This window comes from Mus caroli, chromosome 7 (genome assembly GCF_900094665.2).
Source record: "Mus caroli chromosome 7, CAROLI_EIJ_v1.1, whole genome shotgun sequence".
NCBI lineage: Eukaryota > Metazoa > Chordata > Mammalia > Rodentia > Muridae > Mus > Mus caroli.
In genome coordinates this window covers 103,889,654-103,906,120 of record NC_034576.1, presented here as the reverse complement: position 1 = coordinate 103,906,120, position 16,467 = coordinate 103,889,654, and the positions used below count along the sequence as shown (strand labels likewise).

The window sequence follows — 16,467 nt, the reverse complement described above, 5'->3', positions numbered from 1 at the left end:
CCAAAAGTGGGAGTGGGTGGGTAGGGGAGTGGGTGGGAGGGTATGGGGGACTTTTGGGATAGCATTGGAAATGTAAATGAGGAAAATACCTAATAAAAATATTAAAAAAAAAAGAAAATAAGAAAAATAAGTTTTTCAAGAAAAAGCAAGAACACTTAAGAATATAGAAAGAAATACTTTAGATAAGGTAATAATTGAGGAAACAGATCACTGAAAAACAAAACAAAAAGTATTTCTGTCAAAATTAATAAAACTGACTGCTAAGTGTCACCAAAAATAAAGTGTAAGCACAGCAACAAGGAAAATGGCCTTAGAGACACACAGGCTCTTAAAAGATGGGCACCACCCTACCTGGTGAGTGGACAACTCTATAGGAAAATGAAAACTGCCAGGATTTACTAAAATACAGCAAAAGATGAAAAAATTTTCAGAAAACCCGAATTGACCATTAAGCTCTAATTTTTATTTACAGTAGTCAAAAACCACTATTATGCAGAAGGAACAAAATCAGTAAGGTTTTATAGACATTTTACTCCAATATTACCTTATGATTTCAAACACATATATTAAAATTAAAAGAACTGGCTAAGTGTAGTAGAGCACACCTTTAATCCCAGCACTTTGGAGGCAGAAGCAGGTAGATCTCTCTGTGAGTTCAAGGGCAGTCTGGTTTATATATTGAGTCCTAGGCCTATCAGAGCTACACTGTGAGACTCTGTCTCAAAAACAAAGGAATGATTGAACGAATGAGTGAATCAATCAATCAATAGACTAAAAAGATATCTACTATGAACACCTGTATACTTATTACCACAATTCCAAGATTAAATTTTTTATTCTTTTTTTTTTTCAAAAACATATTCATCTACTCATCCATCCTTTCTACACATCAATGTTTTTACATCTTTTATGGGTTCTGGGAACTTGGCATCTTAAGTACTTTTCCTTCTTTAAATTTGTAATGTAGATTGATTGATTTTACAAGGTTGGGTGTTTTGCCTGTATGTATGTGTTATGTGCAACATGTGCATGTCTAGTACCCATGGAGGTCAAAGAGGGTGTCAGATCCCTTTGACCTGGAGTGATAGTTGGCTATAAGCCATCCACCACATGGGTGCTGGATCTGAACCTGGACCCCGTGAAAGAGCAATAAGTACTCTTAACTGCTGAGCTCCTTTCCAGCCCCCTGTTAATGTGTTTCTACCATAGAATCAGGAGTTCAGGTACACTGAAACAAGAATACTTGCATTGGGAAGTGTTTAGGATAAAGAATCTGTGTGCTTTTCTCATTCTTGTCTTGTGAAAATGGATACCCTGATTCCTAAACAGTTTCTAAAGACATTACTCAGTTCTCAGTCTCCTTCATGGATGGATGGATGGAAGAAAGAAAGGAAGGAAGGAAGGAAGGAAGGAAGGAAGGAAGGAAGGAAGGGAGGGAGGAAGGGAGGGAGGAAGGGAAGAAGGAAAGGAGGGAGGGAGGGAGGAAGGAGGGGAAGGATTAAGGGAAGGAAAGGAAAGGATTAAGTTAGGTCTTAAAAGTAGTAGATCTAGATAGAATGTATACATTTTAAAATGTATACAGTCAGGAAATATTCATAATACATTTTCCAGAAAGAAAAGTAACATTTACATAATTTATCCCCTAAAGCAAATATTCACCACCCTTAAAAATAAACATAATTTACCTGATTCTGAGAAAAGATAATCATATTTATTTTCTTTGTATATTCAGTGTGGCATGGTGGCAAAGTTAATAGATCAATAGTTTAAAAAGATCATTACCAAAGGATGACAGCATATAGAAAGTGAGTTTAATTTGTAAAAAACTAAACTCCAAGGCATTGTAGAATTTATTTTTAAATTAATTATCACATGCTACATTCCCTGTGCTCATTTTTCTTACTGTCTACATTGATAGATGACCTTGTTCTCTTTAATGACTAAGTTGAATGGATTTGAAGTTTCTGTGAGCAGGCCATTCTTCACTGATTCTTCTCAAAGGCACATGTATGGCCACAGACTGATGGCTAAGTTAGCCTGTGCCTCATGTCCCCCCTTTCATTCAACTCATCCAGAAAGTGACCCATTCTCTCACTGCGTTAAGGAGAATTTTTTTTTTTCAGAACTACATCCTTTAAAACATGTTTCTACTATTATTAGTATCTTCAGGAAAGAGCTTTAGATTTCAAAATGGCAATACTACTCGTTGCATTAAAGACACATTACCTTGCTGGAGTTTTCTAGTAAAAACTGGAATGTATTCTGTATAGCTTGGCAAGTTTCTAGCTCGGTCCGGCTGAAGGCTATTAAATAATCCTTGAGGTGGTCATACACGTTTCCATCAAGAGCCTGAAAGAGAGGAATATTATAGAAGCCAAAAATTATGATAGAGCTTTGGCACACAATTCCTTTGTCTTTAAAATTGTAGAAATGTTCAATTTCAAAACCTATTAATAAACTGACAAAAGGCATAGAGCATTACATAAGAGCGTGTGAACAGTGAGCAGTTACTAGGGAAGTGCTGAATTTCTAATGAATAGCAACCAACAAAGGGAAAAATCTAATATTGCTAAAGCTTAGGAAAAAAACAGAATATTTTAGAGACAAAAACATCTAGTTTCTGATCTTTGCTTATCTGCTTCTGTAGATACTTCATGACAATTAGATGTAGGAATCTTACAGGGACCATCAGAAAGAAAGAATCCAGGCACAGAGCCTGGAACACATATACAATAAACACAAATCTCCTCCATTAGTGGTAGGATTAGGATATAGTATATATTTGCTACAGAGCAATCTGAGAAAACATAAAATGTCATGAACATTTATGCCCACGTGTTTGTCTACATAGAATACATTCCAGTCAGACACATCTTAGAGAGGTCAAAGGTAAAACACTCAGGTCTCAATAAACATTCTAAAAACTTTCCTGCCATTCCAAACTATCAAAACAGCAGCCTTATCTTTTAAAAATCTACATTTTTCTCTTCTCATCAATTAACAAAACTGTCACGGAGCTAGTTTTGCACAGTGACTGTTGCTGCTCCTCAGTGAGAGCTCCCCAGTTCTCTCAAACACACAAAGTGCCAATGAGCTTTCTTTCATAATGGCTTGAGTACATTTCTTTGTCTCAACAAAGCTGCCAAACCTTCCTTTGTTTCCTAGACATTCTAGAGGTCATTTCAGCGTGTGTGCATGTGTTCTGGATTGTAGTATTATTTTTTGTTACTTCCAAATAAAATGTTTCACTTCTACCTTTATTTTAGAGTTGGCACCTGCTTCTAGTTCCCTGGGGAGACACACAGGAGTAGAACTGCCTTTGGCCATATGGCAACTTTGTTTTCCAGAGTGCTGCACCCTATCAACCAACAATTCATGGAGATTCTCTGTGTCCTTGCCACCACTTATTTGTGTGTGTTGTGTGTGTGTGTTATTCTTTGTGCTCTTTATTGGTATTATTGTTGATATTTTATTATTTTATGTGTATGCGTGTTTGCCTGAATGTATACGGTGTATAGTGTTCATGGCAGTCAGAAGAGAACATCATATCTCCTTAGACTGGAGTTACTTGTTTGTGAGTCCCTTACATGTTTTGCTATATACTGATCTATTTTCTATGGCAAATTATCTAATTCAAACATTTGACTTTTTTTTTTTGGGGGGGGCAGGGTCTCCTGTAGTACCACTTGAACTTGTAATACAACTAAAAGTACTTCCAACTTTCAAAGAAAAATATTTACTTACAGAAGACATACATGCATCATGGTGCATATGTGGCAGTCAGAGTACAATTCTGATTTTTTCCCCGCTGTGCGGCAGAATCTGGGGATCCAACTCAGATTGTTAGGCCTACACACAAGTGCCTCTGCACACTTAGCCATCTCACTGGCCCACCCTTAGCCTTTGACCCTTTAGTTTCCATCTGAGATTCCAGGTGTGTGCTGCCACACCTGGTTTATACAGTAATAGAAACTGAACCCAGAGATTTTTGCATGCTGGCCAAATAGTTCACTAACTGAGCTACATCTCCAGCCTCTGTTTCATGCTTCTCAGTTGGGGTCTATTTCTGATTTCAAGTGGCAATAACTCTTTATGTATTATATATACTAGTGTTTTGCAAGATAAATAATTTGGAAATATTTCCTCTCATTTTATGGGCTGCTCTTTTCACTTTCTCAAGTATCTTTTGAAAAATGTGTTTTAAACCAAGTGGTGGTGGGATACATCATTAATCCCAGCACTTTAATCTCAGGAAGAGGCAGGGATCTCTGAGTTCAAAGCCAGCCTGGCCTACAGATTGAGTTCTAGGACAGACAGGGCTAAATTATGATGTCATCTAACATTGTTCTTCTTTCTTTTATTCCTTGTATGTTAGTATGTTATTTATAATAATCATGTATATAAATTTTACAATAGTTATTTTTGTACTTTGTGCCTGGCTATTACATCAAACTTTTAATATAAAACTGACTTGAAACAAAACAAAACTTGTCCCCGAAGCAGAGTAATATTGCTGAATCTTCTTTCACCGCTAGATGGCACCACTGAGTACTAGAAACCTAGGTAGTGCAAATAAATGCCTTAAATATATTTTAAAATTTTTTATTAGATATTTTCTTTATTTACATTTCAAATCTTATCCCCTTTCCTAGTTTCCTCTCCAAAAATCTCCTATCTTCCCCCCTTCCCCGGCTCCCCAACCCACCCACTCCAACTTCCTGGCCCTGGCATTCCCCTATACTAGAAATGTCTTAAATACAATCTTCAAATAGTTATGAACATTTCGGACACTGTAGTGTGTTGAGATGGAATTAAAATTTCTACCTTAAATCATGATTTTCATGAATTTGTTTTAAAAAGAGACATGTTTTCTGATACGAAGTTTTTGACTTAGAAATATTCTTAGCAGCTCACCCTAATAATCTTGTTTGGAAGAAATAGCTCATTTTACCTATATACAAGACATGATAATATAGGTATCATGAACGGTGAACTATATTCCTATGTAGTCTGAATGATATTGCTATTGAGTGTCAACTGTACTTAGACATTATACTAGCTATCTGAGTATGAGTACCAGAAAACAGGGAAGAAAGGAAAGAAATCAAAGCCTTTTAACAGTTAACCAGCAGTGCTAGTGATCAAACCTTTGCACTTCACACATGCAAAGTGTACACTCTAACACAGAGCTATACTGCTAACCTACCAAGTACTTTTGTTATTTCTTAGCAATTTCCTATTCCAGTTATTTCTGCCAACCATTTCCTTTCAAGATAGTATTACATAGCCCTGGGTGGTCTGAATCTCACTATGAATACCAGGCTAGCCTCAAATTCACAGAGATCTGCCTGACTCTGTCTCTGGAGTGCTCAGATAAAAGGTATATGTAACCATGCCTGGTCCTGACATCCCACTTTGCACTGCATTGGGGAAGATATCCCTCTGACTTGTATCGTATATGACTGACTATTCAACACTCTTCCCTGGCCAGGCAGTATGTTCAGGATAGGTTTTGTTTGTTTTGAACTTTACCACTGACCAAATAGTTTGGACATGGCTTCTGTCTGACCCCTTGCTCACCTGTTTGCCATTTCCCTTCCCTGCAACACTTTCCCTAAACTAAGTGTCTCTGAGCTCTACCAGCACTTCTCTTGCCTCTGAGCTCACACACAGGCCCTTTCCTCATCCTCTCTCCCTGCCTTGCTCATTATCATTCAGCCTTAAGGGCTTCTCTTGAACTCTGGATGGTTCTTGTCTTTTTACCTCATGGCTTTATCTTGTGCTTCTGACACTTGCCTGTCTTTCTTTTGGTTATTGAACTCTATGAACAGGAAGGGCCATGTCAGTCTGTTTAGCATTGAATCTTGAAGGTCAAACATGGAGCCTGAAATACTGACAATGTTCAGAAAATAACTGTTTGATAAGTAATGTACTGGATCAGAATTTACAGGTTTAAAACTATGGGTGAATCCACATTAGCCCTCATGACTGAAAAGCCTGACAGTATTACAGCAAAAGAGAAGCAACTGACTGTACGACGTGGGTCCACAGACTGTACGATGTGGAAGGTCCTAAACTTAAAAAAAAAAAGTGTGTGTGCACTACTAAAGAAAACATTGCTTCTTTTTCCCTTTTATTATTACAAAATAACTATAGTTTATATCAACCATATTCCAAACTGTGTCTTTTGGTTATATTATAAGAAAAACCTTGATTTGCACTGATAATTGATTATAAATAATTAATACTTTGCCTTCCTATATTTTTATTCCTCTTCAACACAGATCAAAAGCCTTATAGTAGACTGCTGAGACCCTACTGTCTTGGGTCCTGGAACCCTGACTAGGGATGGTGAGGGAATGAAGAAAGGACGCACAGACAACACACAGTAAAGCAGGCGTCAGATGGGGTACTACTACTTGCTACTGTAGGCAACTCAGAACCTCAGTGTGTTTTTTAGGGACTGGATGTGGGGAGGGGCTAGTCTTGTAAACAGCAGTCAGGCTGAGGCTGTAAACATCTGGGAGGAGGGAGCTTCAGTTGCTGCATTCAGAGGTCACTCCTCACACACAAGACTCTGGAGGAAAGCTTTTCCCTCTTGAACCTGGCCCACATGGCAATGGCTTTGACAATTTCCCATGGGTCCAAGGCCTCGGAGACCTTGGCATGGCTGTGCCCATGTTGACACTACACATTCACCCAGGACTACATACACTCAAGGCTTCCTCTGCTTCTTATAGTAGACAATTTTTTATTTTAAAATTGATCAAGCAAATACAAATGATAATATGTTTCTTAAAATTTTAAAGTAAAACTATTCTTAAAATTTATTTTTAATTATTTGTATCTGTGGATGCTCATGGAGACTAGGGGTATCAGATACCCTGCTTGGAGCAGGCAACTGTAAGCAGCCTAACACAGGTGCTGGCATGTGTACTTGGGTCCTACTGTGCCATCACCCTGTCCCCTTAAAGTAAGAACTATTTAAATGGTAAACGATAGGAGAAGCAAAACTCTGAAGGTGTGACATGGGCATATGTGGTGATGGTTCATGTGAATAGTAATTTACGTGCTCTGGATGACTTTCTGGATTGCCTCTAATACTTAAAACTTTAGTAGGTAAGTCATCCAAGTGTATCTTTCAAAACTTTTGACTATTTGAGTTTTCAGTGGCTTTTAAAATTATTTTATGTGTATCAGTGTTTTGGCTGCATGTATCTATGTGTACTATGTGCAAGCCTGGTGCCCACGGAGATCAGAAGAAGGTGATGGAACTCCTGAGACTAAAATTACATACAGATGGTTGTGTGCCACCATGTAGGTGCTGGGAATCATGCCAGGGTCCTCTGTAAGATCAATAAGTGTTCCTAATTGTGGAACCAACTATTCAGCCCCTTAATACAAATATCTAGGAAAAGAATTCTGTAATACTTAAATGGAGAAACGATAAGCCTTAAGTCAGGACATACGAATAGTCCAACGGCACTAAAAAAAACCCAAAAGCACTGAATTTGAATGTCTTTAAGCAGCCGTGTTTCTTTGTGGTTAGCTACAGACTAAATTGAAATGTTTCTCTACATATTCTTTCTGGTTTTTTTTTTTTTACTCATTCTATTTGCATGGTCTTTAACATTTATTGAGTATGGAATACAAGTTCATAAGGGCAAGTATTCAAATAGGAAGGGAAAAGGGGGGCATCATAAAGACAAAATCAGAAATGGAATTCTAGTGTCCTCTACTCAACATGTACTTTACAGGAAAAGTATGAATTTCCTGGAACTTGCTCAAGAGGAAAATTATGATGAGCTAGGAATTAGGAGAAAAACCATGTTATTTTTTTCTAAGCATTTGATGTAATTTCCCCTAAGAGAGAACTTTAAACAGTGGCCTCCTTATTTAGATTCAGGAAGGTCAGACTCTGTGCTCAGCATTACCCTGAGATCTTCCTTCAAGCTGACTAGAAAAACAAGCTCCTCGTTTCCTGAGACCACTGGACATTTCTAAAATAGTGCTGGGCAAAAGTCAAGGAAATAAATATCAAGATGATAAATGTAAGCTAGCTTAAAATTAAATCATGAAATCCTTCAGTCCTCCTCTGCTGACACTGGAAGAAAAACACTGATGGTCAACTTGCTTTTGTCTAGCTGTTTTCAGAAGTCCCCAAATTGTAACAGTAAATAAAAAAAATAACCTTTTATAAACCTAAAATCTAAAGAAATTAAAGCAAGTCCTGGGCTGCATTTCTTAAGTGTAAATATCTTAGCCCATGACTCAATCTGCTGAGTGATATGAAGTAAAATTAGAAATACCTTATCTAGTTTTACACTTGGTTATTTCACTTAAAAGCTCTGAGTTACTTTAGGTTCTGTGAAGAGGAAGCAAACAAGATAGTTTTTCTTTGAGTTACAAAGCAAAGCTAGGAAAGACTCTACTATTGCTTTTCTAAAAGTTGTACTTTCTACTGAGTACCCACTGGCAGGAAGAGAAATCAGGCTGAGAGATTTGCCCAACTACTGCGGCCATCTCCAGTGTGCTGCAATCCTGGAAGACATAGGCTGCAAGTCCCCTACCACATAACACGCATTAAAACCCTAGATCCACCACTTAGCAATGTCACTCTAGAAAATACTCAAGCTTCTTGATCAAATGCACTCAAAAGAATGTTACTTATAAAAAAAGATGGCAATAATAAAACTGAACTATTTTAATCAGAAAACTTCAATGATTTCCCTTTTACCATAGTAAAGGATTTTAGTGACAGACTGGTTTCTGAATCCGACTCTGTCACGAGTTGGTGTAAGGTAATCTTTCATTCTATTTCCTCACCTGTAAAATGAAATAATAGCTTCTCGTGGAATCTGTTAAGAGGTATTTTAGGTGCTATTTTAATTACTTATTTCTTTCATCATGTTTTTAGTAATGATGTTTGTAGCATGTGTCTGGAAATTACAAGTAGCATTTTATTTCAAAACAATCTAGTTTGGATTAATACAGCACAGTATTAGCAGCATACAGCAAATTAGTTCTTATATTGCTCCATTTTTCCCCCTCTCTGGTTATTACTACTGTGAAAAACATATGTCTGCATTATAAATCATCACAATGCTTTATACATATTGTTTTGTGCTGTGACACACACACACACTCTCTCTCTGCCCCTCCCTCCCTCCCTCCCTCCCTCCCTCCCTCCCTCCCATTTGTAAACAGGTTTCATGTAGTCAAGGCTGGTCTTGAACTTCTTGTGCAACTTGAATTTCTTTCCTTTTTCTTGCCCTGAGTCAAGGTGTCTCTGTGTAGTCCTCGCTGTCTTGAAACTTGCTAGGTAGAGCAGGCTAGCCTCTAACTAAGATCCACAAGCCTTTGCCTCCTGAGGGCTAAGATTAAAGATGTGTGCCACCAGGCCAGGCCATGGACTTGAATTCTTAATTCTCCTGCCTCTACCTCTCAAGTGCTAGGGAAAGAGACATATACTTCCACACCAAACCTTATGCATTGTCTTTCAAAGCAGACCAATATTAGCCAGTCATTCTTGGACAGGATAATTGCAACACATTTACCTTTAAGTTTACAGACTCTTCTACTAGCTCAGCTTTGTTGCCAAATCCTCTCAGTATTTATTATCTGGGCAGTGCTGAGGGATCCAACCTAATGCTCTAACATATTAGAGAAATGTTCTGTCACTAAACTCCAGCATAGTTATTTTACTTTGTTTTCTTTCCCAAGACAATCTACTGTGTGGCCCTGGCTGACCTGGAACTCACTCATTAGACTAGGCTGGCCTTCAACTCAAAGATGTCCCTCTGCCTCTGTCTTTCTGGCCAGTTACTTCACTTTTTAACTTTTCATCACCTTAATCATTTCAAGATCCTTATTGATATATATATATATATTTAATTTGGTGAGCCCTAATTTTATATTCTCCTTATGCTCTTTAGATATAATTAATTTTAGTTCTTTGAACACATTAAAATAAGGAATTTAAAATCAGTGCCTAGTAGATTTCAGGAATAAAGTTCCCCGGGGGACATTTTTTTAAATTTTTATTTTATTTTTAATTTAGTTTTTATACTCCATATTCCATTCCCTGTCCCACCCCCATCCACCCTCTGTCTGCTCCACATCCCACATCTCCTGCCCACCCCACCCATCTCCACGTGGATGCCCCCCTCCCCACCTGACCTCTACACTCCCTGGGGCCTCCAGTCTCTTGAGGGTTAGGTACATCATCTCTGAATGAACACAGACCTGGCAGTCCTCTACTGTATGTGTGTTGGGGACCTCATATCAGCTGGTGTATGCTGTCTAATTGAGATTGCTGGTCCTCCTACAGGATAGCCCTTCTCCTCAGCTTCTTCCAGCTTGTTCCTAATTCAAAAACAGGGTCAGCAGCTTCTGTCCACTGGTTGGGTGAAAGAATCTGCATCTGATTCTTTCAGCTGCTTGTTGGGTCTTTCAGAGGGCAGTCATAATAGGTCCCCTTTTGTGAACACCCCATAACCTCAGTAATAATGTCATGTCTTGGGACCTCCCCTAGGGACATTTTTTTATACTTAAAAACATTTTCACATCTATCTATCTATCTATCTATCCATCCATCCATCCATCCATCCATCCATCCATCCATCTATCTATCATGCACATGCTATAATGTACATATGGAGGTCAATAAGCAACTTGTAAGAGCTGGTTTTCTCATCATGTAGGTTCTGAGGCCTGAGCTCAGGTCATCAACTTGGCTGCAAATACCCTTGCCAATTGAGTCATCTCACTAGCCTGCTTATTGATTCCTTTTCTCTTGTGTATCCTTGCTTCTTTACATGTCTCAAAACTATTTTGTTAGTAATCGAAAGAGATGGAGGACACTTCCTACTCATCAAAGGAAAAAAAATCCATCAAGAGGATACCTCAGTATTGAGTATCGATGCCTCAAGTGCAAGGGCATCTACATTTGCAAAAGAAACATTAAAAAAGCTTACATCACACAGAACCCCAATAGTGGGAGACTGCAATACCACCCCACCAATTAACAGGTCATCCAGGCAATAATTAAACAAATTAACTAAGCCATAGAAACAAGCATAACAGGATAACATTAATTACACAGGTGACAGAACAGAGGTATCTAGACAAAAATGGAAATTTAATGTTTTCTGTGGAGGAAAGGATGCCTGTGTGTGTTCAGTATAGTTCTGCATCTCTAATCCAAGTGTCTATAATGGAAATGTTACAGTTGAATATGAAATGTCTTCTACAGAACTGTATGTTGAAGTTCGGTCCCTAGCTGATGGCACTATTTTAAGAGGTGGAAGAAAGATTGGGAGGAGGGGCCAAGCCGAAGGAAATGAGCACAGAAACATGACTTGGAAGGTTATTCATGGTTCTGGGTCCCTTCTACTTTCTCTGCTTCACAGTTCCTATGATGTGAATTGTGCTTCATCAAGTCTTCCCTAGAGATGGACTGACTTCTCTGAAACCATTGAGTCCAAATTTATCTTTCTTCCCCCTTTGAATTATTTGTACCAGATATTTAATCATAGTAAAAAGAAAGTCTGACCAACACACCAAAATATCAAACACACTGAAATCTGAAGCTGTTCTGTGCCATGATTCTCAAAAATTTTAATTTTAAAAAATTTTATTTTTCAAGATTAGGGAGGTTCAACCATGAAAATATCCTAAAATATGAATAATATTTCCAAAGTCTAGAGCTGGTCTTCAATACTTCAAGTAAGAGATTCTGAATCTGTAATGTTGTATTGTTTTGCTAGCTGAAGGTACACCTTGACACTTGTTGCAGAAAATACAAGGTATATGGCATCATGTTTGGGTCTTTCCAAACCAGTTACTGATGTTTAGTCTCCTAAGCAACTATCACAGGCTCTTCTTGTCTACATCTTTGAAACTTTCTTACTTCTTCAAGTCATTTTATTATGTGGTTTATGTTAGGTTAGGCATCACAGAAATACAGAACATGGAATAAAATATCTAAGCAGTTAAATTCAAAGTGTTAATACAAAGTATAGAATAAAGTGAGGAGGTATACTGCATGTGCGTAGTAAGGGAAATAAAACTAATTCTGGTTCATGTCTTGAGGAAACAGTCAAGTGTTACAACTGAGATAGAACGAGCATTCCAGGTAGAGAAATATGCCCCAGTATTCCCAATGACATAATTTGGTTATCTGAAGTAAAACAAGAGTACAGAAAGAAGGTAGAGCTAAAGAAGTCAAAGGGGTTTAGAATGTGAAAGAGGACAAGCATGTGCAAACTGAAAGGCATTTATGACACAACAGATGATTTTTGGCTCTAATTTCACAGAAGCAGGACAAATAAGTTCTACCATACATAGGAAACAGCTGTGGCATCAGCCTTAGTCTTTTAAATGCATTGAGAAGTACTAATGATTCCACAATGACAAAAGCCCCACAACAGTAATTAAATGGACCTGTGTGTTTATGCTTATCACAAAATGTATCACATTTTCCATCCTAAAAGATCCTTTATAAAGTAGGTTACTATTTCTATGATGCCTAACATAAGCCACATAATGAAATGGCTTGAAAGAGTGATTAAGTTTCAAAGATATAGATAAGCTGAGGTTATGATAGCTGCTTAGGAGGCTAAGCATCAGTAACAGGCTTGGAAAGACCCAAATACGATGCCATATACCTTGTATGAACAGATTTTATCAGACACATGCCTACTTATAAAATATGGTGATGAAATATTTTAAAATATAAATATTTTAAAATATAAGTAATGATAAGCACAGTATATGTTGAGCAAAAAGCAGTCAATACTAAAGCTATTGATTCCCACATGTACCTTGTTAATTACTATATTCTCAGTGAGTGGCACATAGATGATGATACCCAGTAGATAGATATTTATTAAATAACTTAATGGAATAAATCATGCTATGGTTGGTGGTGCACATGAGGCACCCTGGTCTACATACTGAACTCCAGGACAGCCAGGGTTTCATAGAGAAACCCTGTCACTATATCTTCTACATCTAAAATAATATCTAAAAGAATATAAGTACTTAATAATCGAACCAGAGGACTCAGGCTCAATTCCCACCACTCGTATGTCAGCTAACAGCTGTCTCTAACTCCTGTTCCAGGGAATCTAATGCCCTTTTCTGGCTTCTGTAGGCACCCGGGGCATTCATGTGGTGCACAGACATGTTTGCAGGCAAAACATCTACACACATGAAAATAAAAATAATAAAGGTTATGGCTTAAAAACGATGGTTGTGTGCTAAATTGAGAAAGGGTGGAGTATGATGTTGGCTTTAACTATCAACCTGACACAACCTTTCACCAACAGATTATGACAGATGTAGTTTTCTACTAAGAAACTGTAAAATGGAGACGAGAGGGCTAGTGAGATGGGTCAGTGAGTAAAGGTTCTTCCCACCAAGCCTATGTTCAATCCCATGGTAGGACAGAACCAACTCTTGTAAGTCGTGCTCTGATCTCTATAAGCACTTTGTGTTAATACACCCATACACACACAAATAACTAATTAAAATAGTAATATTTTTAAATGTATATAGACAAGGCTAGGGAGATGTCTCAGTGGTAAAGCTTATGCTTGGCCTACATAAAATTCTGTGTTCAATCACCAGGACCATCCACAGTGGGCAGAATGATACACACCCATGACCTCAGAACTTGGGAGATAGAGGCAAGTTAACTGAAAGGTCTTAATCGTCTTTGGTCACAAAGTAAGTTTAAGCCCAGGCTGTGTTACATAAGACCATATATATGCTTTACTATATATATAGTCTTTATATGTGTATGGTCTTTACTTATATAACATATATATGGATAGTTACAGACTCCAGGTAGTAGTGGTGCACACTTTTAATCCCAGTACTCAGGAGGCAGAGGAAGTCTGATCTCTGTGAGTTCAAGTCTAGCCTAGTCTACAGAGTGAATTCCAGGACAGCCAGCTCTACACAGAGAAACCTTGTCTCTGAATGAATAAATGAATGAATGAATAAATAAATAAATAAAATAAGTAAATAAAAAGAATCTGGCACCTGGAAGGATGGCTCAGTGGTTAAAAGCATGGCTGATTTTGCAGAGGATCCAGGTTTATATCTTAGTACCTACATGGTGGGTTACAACCATGTCAACTCCAGACTCAGGGAATTGAATGCCCTCTTGACACTTGACACATGCTGTCAAAATACTTGTGTGTATAAAACTATAACAATAAGATTCTACAGCTTAGGAGAAAGTGTTTGCAAACTGGGTTTCCGATAAAGAACTTTAACTTAGAATATATAAGATCATGGCTGGGTGTGGCAGCAACACCTTTAATCCTAGTACTTGAGAGGCAAAGGCAGGCAGATCTGAGCTGAGGCTAGTGTGGTTTACAGAGTGAATTCCAGGACAGCTAAGGCTACACAGAGAAATAAATGTATGGGACTGAAAGTAAGTAAATAAGAAATTAAAAAAAATAAAAGGAAACAAAATAGAATATATTAGCTTATAATTCAGTAAAAAATACAACCTAATTTTAAAGATTGATGAAAGATCTAAGTAAACATTTCACCAATATGATGCACAAATAACTACTAAGCCCTTGAAGCGAAGCTGTCTCCTGAGAGGCTCTGCCAGTGCCTGGCTAATACAGAAGTGGATGCTCAAAGCCATCCATTGGACGGAGCATAGGGTCCCCAATGGAGGAGCTAGAGAAAGTACCCAGGGAGCTGAAGGGGTTTGCAGCCCCATAGGAGGAACAACAATATGAACTAACCAGTACCCCCAGAGCTCCCAGGGACTAAACCACCAACTAAAGAGTACATGGTGGGACTCATGGCTCCAGCTGCATATGTAGCAGAGGTTGGCCTAGTCGGTCATCAATGGGAGGAGAGGGCCTAGGTCCTGTGAAGGTTCCCCAGTATAGGGGAATGCCAGGGCCAGGAAGCAAGATTAGGTGGGTTGGGGATCAGGGGGACGGGGGAGGTGATGGAGGTTTTCAGAGGGGAAACTAGGAAAGGGAATAACATTTGAAATGTAAATAAAGAAAATATCTAATTGAAAAAAGAATAAAGAAAAAAAAAAACCTATGCTAACTGAATGAAGTCAGATATAAACAACCACAGTATAGGATTCCATTTATATAAAATGCCCAGAGAAGGTGACTCTATAAACAAAAAGCAGAATGGAGCAGAGGGTAGGAGCAGGGCCTAGCCGCACACAGCTACAAGGAGACAGTTGGAGGGGATGGAAATGCAATCTGAGTTATGAAAGCTATATACATATTTAGTTTCTATGAAAAATCACTGAATTTTGTACTAATAAAGGGCAAATTTCACAATATCAAGATCAAAAAAGCTGTGGTTAGAGAGATATCTCAGTGGTTACAAACACTTGTGGTTCTTACAAAAGACTCAGAAACCACATTCCCAGCACCTGTATCAAGTAAAGAAATAAATATTTAAAAAAAGATTAAGAAAGCTGCTTTAAAAATATTAATACTGGGGCTAGAGAGATGGCTCAGCGGTTAAGAGCACTGACTGCTCTTCCAGAGGTCCTGAGTTCAATTCCCAGCAACCACATGTTGGCTCACAATCACCTGTAATGGGATCTGATGCCCTCTTCTGGTGTGTTTGAAAACATCGACAGTATACTCATAAAACAAAATAAGTAAATAAATCTTTAAAAAAAAGTTTTAAAAATATTAATACTGCATTCAATAGTATTTGTAACCAATATCAACAAATAAGATAATGCAAGTAAAACATTCAAACCCAACAAAATCAACAAAAGAAAGGGAGAGTGTTATTTTCCAATATAGGGATGACATACCAAACACTAATGGAAGGATTTAAGTATAAGTCTACCCAGGCTGAGTAGGTGTTCAACCACACAGGAGTGTGAGGCAAAAGAACTGTGAAGTTATAAAATACATGTAACACATAAACATGGGTAAATGTATCATCAATCAAGTTAAAGTACAGGACTCTTGGTTTAGCCTGTTTCCCTCATCATTTATATATTCTTAAGGCTGAAAAAGTAAGCAGCAAATATTTTTATTACCGAGTTATTACTAAAATTACACCTAATTTCAGAAGACAGATATAATGGGAACAAGATTTAGAAATGACCCAAATTGGGCAGCAGAGACAATCCAGGAAGGTTCACGGCCTGGGGAGAGAGAGGATTCTGTAGGAAAGGACCATGATTCATGACTTTGGAGTCTTCAGAAAAACTGCCTCCCTGTGAGTTCACCAATCATTAAGGGATTTGCCTTTGATTGTGGGAAGACAGTAGAGGTGAAATTCACATCACCCTGGGTTAGTGATTAACAGTTTTAATGAAAAGGGAAGACATGAAGAGAGTGACAGATGGAGGGCTGGGTGAGAAGAAAGAAAGGGATTACTGATCAAAGTGAGAATGTCCTGAGCTGGTGGATTTGATTCTTATACATTTTTTATTTTAAGCATTTT

At 38.0% G+C, this 16,467-nt stretch overlaps 1 protein-coding gene across 2 annotated transcripts in view; it reads right to left on the bottom strand.

Annotated features, from left to right (window-relative positions):
• Window positions 1–16,467, bottom strand: part of Fchsd2 (FCH and double SH3 domains 2) — a 169,756-nt gene that overhangs the window by 52,357 nt on the left and 100,932 nt on the right. For both annotated transcript variants that reach the window (XM_021167292.2, XM_021167291.2), the window contains exon 9: window positions 2,227–2,349. In XM_021167292.2, coding sequence (XP_021022951.1) covers window positions 2,227–2,349 — 123 coding nt within the window. The remainder of the gene's footprint in view (window positions 1–2,226; window positions 2,350–16,467) is intronic.